This window comes from Nannospalax galili, unplaced genomic scaffold, assembly GCF_000622305.1.
Source record: "Nannospalax galili isolate Female #2095 unplaced genomic scaffold, S.galili_v1.0 scaffold666, whole genome shotgun sequence".
NCBI lineage: Eukaryota > Metazoa > Chordata > Mammalia > Rodentia > Spalacidae > Nannospalax > Nannospalax galili.
In genome coordinates, this window is record NW_008356473.1 from 725674 (window position 1) to 741273 (window position 15600).

At 43.1% G+C, this 15600-nt stretch overlaps 1 protein-coding gene across 1 annotated transcript in view; it reads right to left on the bottom strand.

Moving 5' to 3' along the window:
* The window catches only part of LOC103751248 (A-kinase anchor protein 2), a 389311-nt gene that overhangs the window by 236461 nt on the left and 137250 nt on the right, over positions 1 to 15600 (bottom strand). The window contains 3 exon segments of the mRNA XM_029556941.1: positions 742 to 1437; positions 13711 to 13779; positions 13782 to 13811. Of these exon segments, the coding sequence (XP_029412801.1) occupies positions 742 to 1437; positions 13711 to 13779; positions 13782 to 13811 (795 nt within the window).

Below are 15600 nucleotides of genomic sequence, written 5' to 3' on the forward strand. Positions count from 1 at the left end.
CAGCAGGTGATGAGCCAGTCCTACACTTCAGATGGGACGAGCACTGGGTTCTTCGCTTTTGCATCAACTTCATTTCTGTTTTGACAAAGGAAAGCCAGAGCTGCACGATACTGTTATCTGGAAGCTTATGCAAGGCAGCAAAAAAGCATGACCCTAGAACGGACAGATTAAGGTAGGTCCACTTTTGGCTACACTAGCAACCGCCTAGAGCCCAGAGCATTTTGCCACACGAGATAGAAAAACAAAGAGTCACACAGCAAGGGAGGCAGGTGAGAAGTCAGGGAGTGTGTGTGTGTGTGTGTGTGTGTGTGTGTGTGTGTACATTAGAGGAACACACAACAAAATGAAACCCCAGGTGCCAACGGGTTCGAGTCCAGTCAAGTCAATTAAGGCTACTAGATAACTGGTTGCTATGAAGAATCCACTCCAACTGAGCAGTACGGAACCGATTCGCTCCTGAAGACACAAGGAAAGGTTTAGAGGAAAGGCAAGTTCTTGGGAAGAAAATGAAGCACACACATGCACGTCGTTTCCCAGGTGAGGAGAAGGAAAAACGTTAAGTGAGAGAGCAGAGCAATCCAACTGCGAGGCAAGGCAGGTGTTTGCTTCCAGTTCACAGTATCCCAGTTAGTGAGGTCTACTTAAGTGGTGGAGAGTAGAGAGGCTGCCCAGAAGAAAGGGGAGGAGAAAGAAGTGGTCACATGATAACACAGCATTGACAGCGCTTTTTCTTTTGGGTACCTGGGGCTGGCTCTGTGGCCAGGCTCTCTTCCTTGCCTTCTGGGGACGAGGGTTCTGTGGTGTCTGACGCCGGCCTCCCGGACACGAGCTCAGCTGCATTCCCATCAATCGTGGACACGTCTGTCACTGTCTTCTCTCTTAGCGACTTCTCATCATCTTCATCAATAAGGACCAATTCTGCCTTGATGGTTTCGTCGTAGCCCAGCACCTTCTTAGTCTCCTCTTCGTCCTCGATGTTCTGGTAGCCCATGAAAATCATGGTGACTGGTTGATCCAGGTTTGCCTCCGGCCCTTCCATGCTGGGGGCCTGGGCTTGCTGCCCTGGGTTCCCCAAACAGTGATCTTTCCTAGACTTCTGCACCATTTCTAACTTGGCTTCTTTACAGAGCATGTGTTCCTTGGGATGGCCGAGGTTCCCATCTGCAGTAACAGTCCTTTCTGACGTGTGTCCTCCTCTTAAATTTGATTGTCCAGCCTTCTGAATAAGCTCCTCCACATCCTTTGCGCTCAATGTGTGTACTCCGTTTTCTACTACGGTGCCTCCTGAGTGAACCTCATACACTACTTTGGTACCATCATCATAGACTTTGACTCCTCTCTGGTGAACCCCCTCTGGGCCAATGGTGGATGCAGAGAGAATCTTGGTCTCTCCTGTTTGTTTGTCTTTCTCCACATTAATTTCCATGGCGTATATAGCTTGAATGAAAACAAGAGAAAGGAAGTGCATGTTACAACAAAAAAAGCCAGTGAATGGTTAATTGCCAAACAGACCAGAAAAAAAAAAAATGGTTTTGTGCCCTTTCTAGTCTAACCACCAAGCATCCTAAGTGTTAGCTGGAGGCATGCGCTGTGGACACGGACGATTGCATGTGTATTTAAACACAGAGGCTTAGTGCACTGGGATGACAGATGTGCACAGTCTCAGTGGCACTCAGGTTTAGGAGACCTGCTAAAATAAGAGACTTTAGATCTAGGAGGACAGAAGGACAGGAAGGCCGGCAACATGCAAATCATCTTGATGGAGAATTGTCTAAGCTTATAAACAATTTCAAAGATAGGTCCCAGTTCCAGAACCTTATATTTGTTTTTCCGACTCCTCCATCAAACATGCTTCTACTTTTTCTGTATTTCTTTATACTGTTAATGGAGAGGATGCCAAGGTTTCTGTGGAGCTGTCCTCCACTACACTACAATTGGCTATTTTGCAAAAGCTGAAAAGATGGGAAAGCGTTAGCATTACATTCTCTCAGAATACTTCAGTCACTGAACATAAGAGCGAGAATTCTAAAATAAGAGCGAGCAACAGAACGAGACACATGCCACGGCACCATAACACTGGGAATCCGAGGACCATACCACACAAGGCCTCTGTCTTCTCCCATCTGTGCAGTGCCAAGTATCATGATTCTGACCCATGACAATTTCCATCATCCTCATTCTTTCTCTTCCACGCCCCACTGTGTCTGTTGCTCTGTGGTGTGTAAGGCTCTCCTTTCCTCTTCCCTAGGCTGAGGGAAAGTGTCCCACTGACCAGATTCTCTAACCCCCACCATGTCCTAGTGTTGGTCTGGTGTTCTAAGCACTATCTCTTCTCTGTAGCCTCTTGTGACATCTGACTTTCACATGTCTTCCCTCATATGATCCTTGTGAGACATACACTGCGGATGGAGTAGGGCAGCTGACCAACAGAGGGAGAGGGAGTGGGAGAGAGACGGAGTGGGAGAGAGAGGGAGGGGAAGGGGGGAGGGAGATGGAGTGAGACAGTTGACCCACAGAGGGAGAGGGAGTGGGAGAGAGAGGGAGAGGGAGAGACAGGGGGAGAGAGGGAGGGGGAAGGGGGATGGAGTGAGGCAGCTGACCCACAGAGGGAGAGGGGGAGAGAGAGGGAGAGGGGGAGGGGGATGGAGGGGGGATAGCTGACCCCCGGCGGGGGGGGGGATGGAGTGAGGCAACTGACTCACAGAAGGAGAGGGAGGGGGGAGGGAGAAAGGGGGAACAGAGAGAGAGGGGGGAGGAAAGGGGGGAGGGGGAGGAGGAGAGGGAGAGGCTCAGTAGAGACCATGTATTATTTACATGGTCTAAAACTTTTACAAGGCCATTTATTGGAAAGTCTGCTGAGCCCATAGCCTATGCTCCATCCTGTCCAGTGTTACCTTTCTCAGAAATTCTTTCTTGGTTCTTGTCTATATGAGGTAAGCACCAACTTCCTACCTGGGCATACAGCTCTCTTCAAAATCTGTGCCATCCTTCCTGCCCACATTTGTCTCACAGTCTGTCCTGCTCTCCAAACACACTGGCCACAACAAACCTCACACTATGTTCAGGACACTACCCAGCCTCCTCCTGGGCCTGTGGTCCCTCTGCCTAACCTGTCTTTCCTCCTTCTCTGCTGATAGTCTTCTAGAATCTTGGGCCACACACCTGCCTATTACTGTCCATAGCCCTGCCTCTTTCTGAATACTCACACCTGTTAAGAAGCTCCAAACTGTCTTTTTAGCTACATATTCTATCACCCTTTTTCCCTAAGCACAGTCACATCACTCCATCCCATATGTAAATAGCTCCTGATTTTAAGAGTCTCACCTGAGATGTCCTTTTGACTGTCTACATATCCAAATATGTCACATTTCATCGATGTGAAGGTGAGCTGCCTTTTCTCCCATAGGCTTTCTTCGAAACGCCATTCTACAAGTCAGCCTTCTTTTGCTAAGACTATCTAAACACTTTCTAAGCTTATCTGAGGGCACTGAACAATTTCCACACGGCAGTGGAAATTGTATTTGTATTTGTATTTTTAGCCCAGGGTAGTCTTGAACCCCAAATCTTCCTACATCAGCCTCCCCTGAGGGCTGGGATAACAGCATGTATCACTACTCCCAGCTAACATCATTTGTATGGATGACTTCTGAGCACCATAGAATTTGAGGCTCCTAGGCTAACATTTTCTATGAACCTCACCACCAGCACCTACCTTCTGCAGAGGGCACCTGATATACAGACCTATGAAACATGCAGCTGGGGCTGGAGAGTCGGCTCAGCAGTTAAGAGCACTGACTGTGCTCTTGCAGAGGACCCAGGTTCGATTCCCAGCACCCATATGTCAGCTACGAACCATCCTTAACTCCAGTTCCAGGGGAATCCGAAACCCTCTTCTGACCTCCCGGCATTGCACGACATGGGTGCACTCACATACATGCAGGCAACATATTGGTACACATAAAATAAAAATAAAAAATAAAAAAAGGAAACATGCAGCTAAGGAGCCTCTGTTACTGATCTTCATGTAATCACAAATACTTTGTATAATATGACACCAGTGAAACGGTACACACAGTCATTAATTAATGTTTATAATGGTTTAAGAAATCAGCAAAGTAGCGTTCCATTTGCTTGCATGATAAGATACAATCTTCTGTTCAAGGTTGACACTTCACTAAAATGATTCAGAATTAAAATCCAAGGCCTGGTTTCCACAATATCCATTTTGAAGGGTTGAGTTGCTTGGCATAAAGATACTGAGTTTCTTCAAGTGACACAATGGGAGACCAACCAATATTTGTCACAGGGGTAAATGGGCTCAAACACATTTCACACAGAGACTGTGAAATTAAAAAAAAAAGACGTTTGTCTCAGTGATTTCCTGATTTTCCATACAGCAGGTGATCAGAGAAATAGAGGGATGTTTAAAATTGTGCATGGACCCTACAGCCTGTTCTTGAAATAGAATAGTTGTATTAAAAATGCAGGAAGTTTTCAGTCAATAGTGTATCAAACTGTGAACAGGTAGATATGAGCCAGTAGATTTATAAGACAGGGTTGTTAATTCACTTTTTTTTTCTTTTTTCAGTTCTAGGATTGAACCCAAGTCATCATGTGTACTAAGCATGTGCTTTACCAATGAACTACACCTCCAGCCCAAACAACCTTTTTGTTTGTTTGTATGTTTTGAGACAGGGTCTTGCTATATAGTCCAGGTTTGCCCCAAACCTGCCATCCTTCTACCTCAGTACCTTGAGTGGAATTACAGGTGTGTGCCCCACACTTGGCAACATTTTGGGAGTTTTCTTGGTTTTGTTTTGTTTGTTGGCAGCACTGGGAACAGAACTAGGACTTCTTACATGCTGGGCAAACTCTACCACTCAGCTACATTCGCAGCCTTCTCTTTTAAATTTAATTAAAAAATATTTTTAGGCATAGTCTCATGTAGTCCAGGTTGGCCTCAAATTCATTATATAGCTAAGGATGACCTTGAACTCCTAAACCTTCTGCTTCTCTCCCCTAAGTGCTGGAACTATAGGTGGGTACCACCACACTTGGCTTCCTGCCCTTTTATTATTTTACTTTGAGGCAAGATCTCACTCAGCTGCCCAGACTGGCCTTGAGCTCACTGTAGCTCAGGCAGGCTTTGAACTGTCAATCCTCCTGTCTCAGCATCCCCAACCCTGGGATTATAAGCTTGTGCCACGAGGCCTAACTGCATTTTGTTTTAGATGCACACACTTAAAAAATCTTGGGCTTTTTAATTGCTGACAAGCACCCAAAGCCTCTCTTCTTCTATGGCATGCCTCATTTCTAGCCATGAGAACAGCCTCCAGTCTGCCTGTGACATCCTTCAACTTCTCCACACTCAAGGTATCTGCAGCCTATGCAGAGGGGAGGCTCAAAAGGGTCCTGTGTATCTTTGTTCATCTTTCATAGGGAAAAAAATGAGGAAAGGGCTTTCTGGAGAGCCCTCTAAAAGATTGTGCAAGAGCTCTGTAGACAAAAGGAAACATCTGAAGAAAGGTTTCTCACAATATCCCGGAGGAAAGACCTGTGGTGGGGGACGGGAAATTTGCCAGAGTTCACTGAAAGTTTCACGGAGTGGCTGACTGAGGTTGAGAAGTATGCTCTTACTACATGATATATTCAGTTATTGATTTCTAAACATTATACAACCACATCAATAAGAGTACATAAAAGTTTTGCTCCTTCCAATAATTCAGCAAGGCAGCTAGAAAATGTGTTTGTTTTATTAATGAAGAATAAGAACCAATGTGATTAGTTTCTTTAAAGAAACATAAGGAGATCCTCTCTCAAAAAGACAAAAAAAAAAAAAAAAAAAAAAAAAAAAGCCACTCAAAAAAAAAAAAAAAAAAAAAAAAAAAAAAAAAGAAACATAAACGAATGGCAGCTTTGGTGCTTTTGACTTGGCGCCTCCATGTTTCTTTCCTTGATTCTTGTCCCTTACACCTCATGTTTCTTGTTTGTTTTTTTTTATTATTATTGTGGGGATCCTCCATAGGAGGAGACACTTCAGTAGGGGATGATAATCCAGCTTCAGGCCCTGGAGTTTGAGACCCCTGGGGAAGACACCCACGTAAATACCAAGGACAGAAACCTTTGTGGCCTAAGGCTTTTGGGAACCCAGAGAGATGGATCTGAAAAGCACGTGACTTAAGAGTTCTGACTCTTTCCTGGGCTTACCTCCAGCTTTGGAAAACAGGAAGCAACTGTGAGGGTGTATGTTGTTTAGAAAAGAGGGAACAAGAGCACCTGGCACAGGTAAGAAGAGGAACCTCTAACACAATCCTGCTTCAGAGTCAGCCCAAGAACACACCCAAGACTGTGACCCTGGACAATGGAAAATTCCATCATGGTGAAATATTTCCACTTGGGCTTGAACTCCTAGTTCACTTCCTTTGCCTCACAAATATCATGGGGTGGATGGTGGTGCTGAGGTCCATGTGCAAAGTAGAAGCATTGCATGCCTCACTGTCATTCATCACTTTGATGAGAGGTATCAGGGGAGGCAGAGATAATAGATCTGAAGACCTGCCCAGGCCATACCCCATCTTTAGATCTTGTTGTTTACACAGAATTGGTATTTTATGAATGTATGAACAGCCTGGTGGCTCCTGAGCCAGTGATGTATGAAGTATATAGGCAAGCAGTAGGCAGATCATGACTATCACACACTAGGGAGGCTGATGAGCTAGGGCCATCCGGCCTGAAGGACCCCCAGTAGCTGGCCTGGTAACCTGGCATTTGACAGGAAGGCAACACATGTGCTTCACGTACTTATTGAGTATATACACCTATGGGCAATCGTACCCTCTCAGCATATGGTTATGCATAAGTAACTGTGTTCACACCTTCTGGCCTTCTGTCGGGGTTGGACATGAAGGACTGGCCATTGTGATGCAATGACAAGACAAATGAGGGAATTAATTCAGAGTGGATTTTCCCTCTTACCTCAGAGGTCAACCTCTAACTTCAAAAACTAGTGAGGAAAAATATCTTCAACTCAATAGCTGTCTCAAGAAACAGTAGTATAGTACAGCATAGTAGGGTAACTACAGTACACAACAATTTATCATATATTTTGTGAAGCACCAGAAGGAAGAGTTCAAAGGTTCCCAACAGGAATAAATGCTCCATGTCTATAGAAATGAAAATACTGATTTCCTGATTTGACCACTACACATTGTATACTTGCATTGAATTATCATATTATACCCCATACATACATACAATTATCCTGTGTCAAAAAATCCAAATATCTAACAAACATGACGCTTTAAAAAGCTAGGAAAAGCACGAGATAGGTTTTTATTCACAGCCTTCACAAGGACCTGATATAGTACACACTGATTTTGGACTTAAACAGCACCAAGAGAATGAGACAATAAACTTTTATGATAAAAAAAGAAAGTCACGGGGGGCTGGAGAGATGGCTTAGCAGTTAAGAACACTGGTTGTTCTTGCAGAAGACCCGGGTTCGAATCCCAGGACCCAAATGGCAGCTAACGACTGTCTGTAACTCCAGTTCCAGGAGATCCAACAGCCTCTTCTGATCTCCACGGGCATTGCATGACACGAGTGCACTTACCTACATGCAGGCAATGCATGAATACACATAAAATAAAAATAATAAATAAAATAAAAATAATTAAAAGTCAGGGGCTTGGGAGATAGCTCATTTGGTAAAGTGCTTGCTGCTCAGAGTTCAAACCCCATAACCCACATAAAAGCTGGGCATGACATTTGTTTCCATACACAAAAACACATGCAAGTGTGCACATGAATATGTATACATAAACACACAATAAATCAACAAATTTATCTTAAAAATAAATAAAGAACGAAACTAGAACTCTATCTCTCACCATGCACAAAACTCAATGTCAAGGGGATCAAGGACCTCAACAGAAGACCCAATATCTTGAGTCTGATAGAGGAGAAAGTAGGGAATACATTGGAGCATAGAGGCACAGGAAAGGACTTTCTGAACACGACTCCTATAGTGTGAGCATTAAGCCCAACAACTGACAAATGGGACCTTTAGTGTCATACTAAAAGGCTTCTATACAGCAAAGGACACCATTATTCCAGTGAAGAGACAACCTACAGAATGGGAAAGAATCCTTACTATCTATACTTCTGATAGAGGGTTAGCATCTAGAATATGCAAAGAACTCGCAAAACTAAACATCAAAAACAGAAACAAAAGCCCAATTACAAATTGGAGCAAGGAGATGAACTGGGAATTCTTTCAAAATGTTCAACATCTTTAGTCATCAGGGAAATGCAAATTAAATTAAAACCAGATTCATCTCACCCCTTTCAGAATGGCTAAAAATCTAGAAACAAACAACAAATGCTGGTGAGGCTATGGATAAGGGGAGCTCTCTTCCCCCGCTGAGAGGAGTGCAAACTGATACATTCAATATGGAAATCAGTGCAGAGATTGCTCAAAAAGCTCCAAGTTGATCTACCATGTGATCCAGCCATACCACTTTTGGGCATATACACCAAAGACTTTACACCCTCCTATAGAAATATCTGTTCATCCATGTTCATTGCTGCCCTTTTCATAATAGGAACTGGAAAACAGCCTAAATGTCCATACATATGAACAGATAATGAAGGTGTGGTACATATACACAGTGGGATATTATTCAGCTCTTAAAAAAATGAAATTATGGGGACAGTGCTTAAAAATACTGATTGTTCTTGCAGAAGACCCGGGTTTGAATCCCAGGACCCACATGGCAGCTAACAACTGTCCGTAACTCCAGTTCCAGGGGATCTGAGAGCCTCTTCTGTCCTCCGTGGACATTGCAGGACATGAGTGCACTTACCTACACACAGGCAATACAGGCATACACATAAAATAAAAATAAAGTATTAAAAAATGAAATTATGAAATTCGCAGGTAAATGAACGGAACTGGAAACAATCATCATGACTGAGGTAACCCAGACACAGAAAGTCAAATGTTGCTTACTTTCTTGCATAGCTGGATGCTGGCTTTCAAATCTTAGATATTCACATTCCAATCCAGAGAGGTCAGAAAACTAATAGACAGCAATCGGGGAGTAGGGGGGACTGTCTTCCTAGGAGGGGAGACAGAATGCAGTGATAAAACAGAGGAAAGGGGAATAATAGAGTAGGAATGGTTAAATGGCATGGGGAATGGGAGGGCAGGGCAGAGGACAGGGTGTGAGGAGGGATAACTAACACCAAAGGCCTTTAGAAAAGCCATATGGAAACTTATTACTACAGAAGGGTCTTACAGTATACATATTCACCTTATAAAAAGTGATTAAAAGGAGTTACCTTATAACAGGGGGACATTGCCCCTACTAGACACCATAGGCTACAAAGCAAAAGCCCAGTGTCAGGAATGGACTCCCTCTTTTGAAGTTGTTAACCAGGGGTTCCCATACACCCTCAAACAACACCGGCCATCGCCCCTGCTCTTGATTGCCCACCAGAACTTGACAGTAAGACCCTATTGCTGAAGACGCTACATATATGAGCTGTAGAACAAAGAGAAATTAAGCTGGTGCTGTCTTCAGAGCCTCATCCTGCTGGCTAGCTTTCATACTGCTGGCAGGTGCTATGCATGCTAGAGAAGAGAAAATTAATTAACCTTATCCAGCTTTGAATCCTGAAAGCTACAACAACTGGTCTGGCAAGATATGCCCATTGGTGCAATAGTGGCACAAATATTATAAGAGTAACCAAACACCAATTTCTGATTGGTAAACAATCAGTAACCAATTTCTGACTGGATTTAAGGTCCTCTTTACAAGATAAAACCCATACCTGACATTGACATCAAGTCTAGGAACCTGAGGCTAGAGAGGTCACAGGTCATAAGAAAGAACCTAATACTATTATTCTACTAAACAGTCAATTTAATACTATATATAGTATAAATAATGACTTATCATTGTACCCACAGATTAATGCATTTCTCAACTCTCAGTAGAGATGCTTCCTTATGTAGCAGATGGCAATTAACACAGAGATCCACAACTGGTCAACGTGTGGAGAATAAGAGGCTGCAGAGTGATTATCCCTGAATTGGATCCCTATATCAAACTTCTGCCTCCCAGGGTTCAGGGATCAGAGCAGAAGAGGGCAGAAACACTGTAAGAGCCAGAGGTGGTAGATGATCACAGGGAAGCAGAGTTTTCCAGACAGCTGGTCAACTACTCATATGAACTCACAGCAATGGTGAGAGCATGCACAAGTGCCGCAGAAGCTCAAGCCAGACAAAATTCCAACATAGATGTGGGGAAGTGGGCAAGATTTTCCAGTTCTGCCAGAGGAACTACTGGCGACCAATGGCTGCAGAAGAGAGAGTCAGTCTCTAAGAATGAGACACTTGGTAGGTTGACCAGGCTCCAGTGGTGAGCCCCCACTGAAGGGCATTTGGGGACACAAAGTTGACTCCCTAGGCTTTTATATACATATATATGAATATGTATACATATATATTCATATATATATATATATATATGAATACATGAAATTGGATAGGGGATAGTAAGGGGTTGCAGATAGGGGAAAGGATCTAAATACGATCAAAATACATTGCATGAAATTTGCAGAAAGTCAATAAAAAGAGTAAATAAATAACAATAAACGTGTGATGTTGATGGAAAACACAGGCAAAAGCCAGTTTCTTATATCTGATTTTGTTTCTTTTTGGTTAAAAAAAAGCATGTCAGGTTGAGAAGTTCCCAGAAGCACATTGCTGAGGAGGCACAGAGCCATAGTGAATACAAGCTGGAAACTCATCCAGTACCCAGGGCTTACCAGGCTCTGTGCTTTGGACTTGGCGGGAATGGTCTCTTCCATGGTTTTGCTCAAGAATCCTAGATTCAAGAAAGATGCTAGAAGCTGGTACTCAAAGTACTGGTTTAAAAAACTTCCAAAGGAGTGTTACATCCTGGGTAACTAAATTCTAGAGACAATTTTCAAAGGGCAGAGACCATCAAGTGCCATCACAGGGTCATTACATTGAAACTACATGAAGGAATCTCATTTTCATTGTTGTTGAAAATCTCTAGAAAGATTAGCTAATGTCAGAGATAACAGCATATCTGGATTATCAGAAAGAACTGTGTTCCTGTGGACAAGACAGAAACATGTGTTTTGGGTATTGGGACAGTTGCCATAGATACCGATTTAAGTGACCAAGGGCCAATAGATCCCTAATGGTGTAACCTCAGGGTCCTAATTTTAGTTCCAGCATGTAACATTTTTTTCAGTAAAATGATGAAAACTAATGCTTGCCCTTCATATTCAAGGTGGAAATCAACTGAGAAGAAAAGGGAGACCACAAATGTACTGGTTGGTTTTTGTCAATTTGATGCTAACTAGAGACATCTGGGAAGAGGGAACTTCAACTGAGGAATTTCCTCCATCAGATTGGCCTGTGGGCGTGACTATGTGGCATTTTTCTTGATTTCTAATTGATATGGGGGGAGGGCTCAGACACTGTGGGCGACACCTTCCCTGGGCAAGTGGGCCTGGACTGTATAAGAAAACAAGTTGAGCAAGCCGCCATAGTAAACTAGTAAGCAAGGTTCCTCTGTGGCCTCTGCTTCAGCTCCTGCCTCCAAGTTCTTGCCTTGAGTTCCTACTTTATTTTGCCTCAGTGATGGACTATGATTGGGACATGTAAGCCAAATAAATTCTTTGCTCTCCAACTTGGTTTTGGTCCTGGTGTTTATCACAGCAACAGAAACCAAACTAGAAAACCAAGGTACCATAATTATGAGCTGTAAAGACCTAACAACAGAGAAGAGGGTTTTCCACTTTCAAAACTGTTAAACCATTGATCCAAATCTGACGCAGAAGCACAATGTGTAAACACAGGGACAGAGAAGTTGCTGAGTTAGACACAAGAGAAAACACTAGAGTCCATGACATCTGCTTTCTGTTGTGGTTCTAGAAAACCCGAACGTGCAGGAGAGATGAGTTGACAAGAAGAAATGCTAATGGTCATATTAGATAGATTGACAAAACGCCCCATTTTTTCTTTTGAGATTAAGAAATAAATGTGTTGTGTGGGGTTTGGGGAGATGGCTCAATGGGTAAAGTTCTGGCTGTGTAAGCACGAGAACCTTGAGTTCAGACCCCCAACACCCACCTAAAAAGCCGGGTGTGGTAGTATGTGTTGGGAAGGCTGAGAAAGAAGGATTCTGCATGTATGTGAGCGCACCGCATGTGTGCAGTGCCTACAGAGGCCAGAAGAGGATGCAGGGTCACCAGGAACTGGAGGTACAGAAGTTGTTAGCCTCAGAACCAAACCCAGGTTCTGCAAAAGCGGCCAGTGCTCTTCACCACTGAGCCATCTCTCCAGTCCTTAAAATAAAATTTTTTTTTGTCTCTTTTGAGACAGGGTCTCCCTGTAGCCCCAGCTGGCCTGGAACTCACTATGTAGACCAGGCTGGCCTTGGACTCACAGAGATCCGCCTGCCTCTGCCTCTGCCTCCCAAGTATTGGAATTAAAGGCGTGCACTACCCCCACACCCAGCTACAATGAATTCTTAAAACTCTCCACCCGGTGGACTGACTGGCCCTTTGGTAGGATCACATTCCATGTCCTTTGAGGTACAGGAACTTATGTAAAAGAGCGGGATCCTTCTTGCTATCAACTATCAGAAGCCACCAGCATCCAAATTTCTAGTAACAGGCAGGTAGGACAAGTGACTTTTCAATATCTGTTCATATATATATATAATTCATATATATATAATCACAATATAATTCACTTTTATTCCATTTTATATTAAAATAAGGAGGGACTATTTGCTTCATAAAATTTTCAGGTGGACCTATATAAAGTTGTTTATGACTTAGAAATTCATGATTATTTTGTTTTATAAACTATATCACTATAAGATTCATTTTAAACATAAACTTACCTAGAGCAAATAAAGCAAAACCTGATGCCTATATTTGAATTCACCTGCATTGTCACTGTGAACTCTGTGCAGTTTTTTTTTCATAACCTCCAGTCCTCATTGTTTCTGAGTAAAGCAGACTAGTTGGTGGAGAGATTTACTGTTTGAGGCATATTTCTGACCATGGTTCTTCAGAGTCTATACTCATAAATGTATGATTTTGTAAAATCTACCACTGTCAGAAACATCAGCAAGATACATGCATTCTTTAAATTGCTACTTTCCCTCCAAATATACCCCAATAACCAATAACTCCAAAATTGAAAGACTTAGGAATACATATTCATAATATACAAAGAGCTCAGTTTTCAAAGGATTCTTGCAATGGACTCACATGCTTTGAAAAGATCCCTCACCCAGCCTCTCCCGCAGCCCTTTCAATGTTCTCATGAGGAAAATTACCCCTAGAGCCACAGTTCAGATACCTCAAGAGTAAAGAGAGATACAAAGGTCACAAACATTAGAAGAGTGTCCTCCTGCCTCCATAGCTGGAGGGAAAATGTCCTATCATTTCCGCACAACGCCATCCTGCTAGTCGTTAGTCACCCATCAGAGACTAATGCCTACCTCGTATGGCCACTGTCCATTCCATGTCTGAGATTGGATTGAAGGAAGAGTCCCTTGAGTGAGCTCATCAGGACACCTACGTCACGAATTAGGCTCAGAGAATACAAGCCCTTTGGATAATCCTGGTATCAAAGCCAAAGTCCCCAGGACTTACCAGCTGTCCTGCAGGTCCCTTCCTGCCCTGACGATGGTTCTGCTGTTGGAGAACAGAGGACTGGCAGGTTGGGAGTTGATAGGAAATGTAACTTACTGCATCTGGTAGCAGAGAACAGGGAATACAATGAACACAGTGTTGGGACGCCTAATGGGTTCACTGCCGAGACAACAGCTTGCCTGCCCTACATAATAGCCTGCCCAGGCGACCACTGGACAAGCGGATCCGAGTAAACAAAGCCAAGTACTTGCCTGGTGGTTAGTGTTCAGCAGGTTAGCTGAGGATGGAGGGAATCTGGCCAGAGAGCTCAAGCCCCAGGACTTCTCTGTGTGTCATCAGATGGCTAGAGTCTAGGACAATGGGTTTAGTTGGCAGAAAGAAGCAGGCCTGAGCCAGTTTCTAGAGGCATTAGGAACTTGGTGGGATTGAGCAAATATGGAAGATCATACTAAAATGTGCATGGACAATGTTTTCTCCATCTCTTCCTAACACTGAGCTGTTCTTTGTTTCTCCACTGCAGAGTTGGGGATTGAACCCACGGTCTTACCATGCTAGATAAGCCCACAACACCGAGAGACCCCAGTAAAGAGAAGAAACAGAAGTTATGACCGAGTTCCCAGCCACACTGAGCCTCTCTCACAAATCTGAAGTCATTGAAATGAATTGTCATCTTTTAAATACCGACTATGTGCCCCTTGTTACCACAAACTATTTTCCAGGAAATTTGCAATCATCTTTAAATACTGTATTTTAATCCAAAATGTCTCTTCTTGATAAAGAACTGAGGTTTTGAATCATAATTACCTGGACAGCAGGATACACTAATGTGATAATCTGATTCATTGGCCGGCCCTAAATATTAAGCAGAAACAGCAAGTTCCAGAAGTGACTCTCAAAGCTTGCAAACTACTTTGTAATTTTCTTGGGGAAAAATATCTAAATGCATAAATTATTTTTAACAATTATTAAAAATGGTATCACATAAATATCTATTTATATGCTTGATTCAAATAATCTCTCTAGAATCCACTGCCTGGTGATACCCCAGAATCTAAGCATAAATTGCCTGTAATGATTTTCTTTGACTTTCCCCTTTATGCCCTTTTCCATAGTATTAGCATTAATGTTCATTTCTCTCTCTCTTAAATTCTTTATGTTCCTCCTGACCATCGTCATCACCACCTTTTTGAATAATGAAGGTCAAGCATCTACTCTTGTGTTTCCCCAGGCCTGCCCTTGTGCAGTACATTCTGTGTGTGATATCCTGAGCACAAAGCACATCTACGTTTCTCAGTCACTTCATGTCTTTCTTTGTTTCTTTGAGATAGGGTCTCTCTGTAGCCACAGCTGTCCTGGAACTTGCTATGTAGACCAGGCTGGCCTCGATCTCACATTGATCTACTGGCCTCTGCCTTCTGAGTGCTGGGACCAAAGGCGTATATCACCATGCCTGGCTTTAAAGTCATGCCTTCTAGGTTAGCTACATTTACATTTGCACTAAAACACTGTATTTCCATAATCAGTTCTAAATACATTTCATGTGATTCTTTTTTAAAAAAATTATTTTTATTTTATGTGTATGAGTGTATTGCCTGCATGTACGTGAGTGCACCCGTGTCATGCAATGCTGCAGAGGTCAGAAGAAGGCTTCTGATTCCCCTGGAACTGGAGTTAAGGATGGTTCATAGCCACCATGTGGGTGCTGGGAATTGAACCCGGGTCCTCTGTAAGAGCAGTCAGTGCTCTTAACCACTGAGCCATCTCTCCGGCCCTTCATGTGATTCTTAATTGTCTTTCCTTCCTAACAGATTTGAAAAGAGAGAGTACATCCAGTACATTACAACTTCTTTTGGCTCTCCCCCAGAACCACTAGATGTGCATTCAATATAT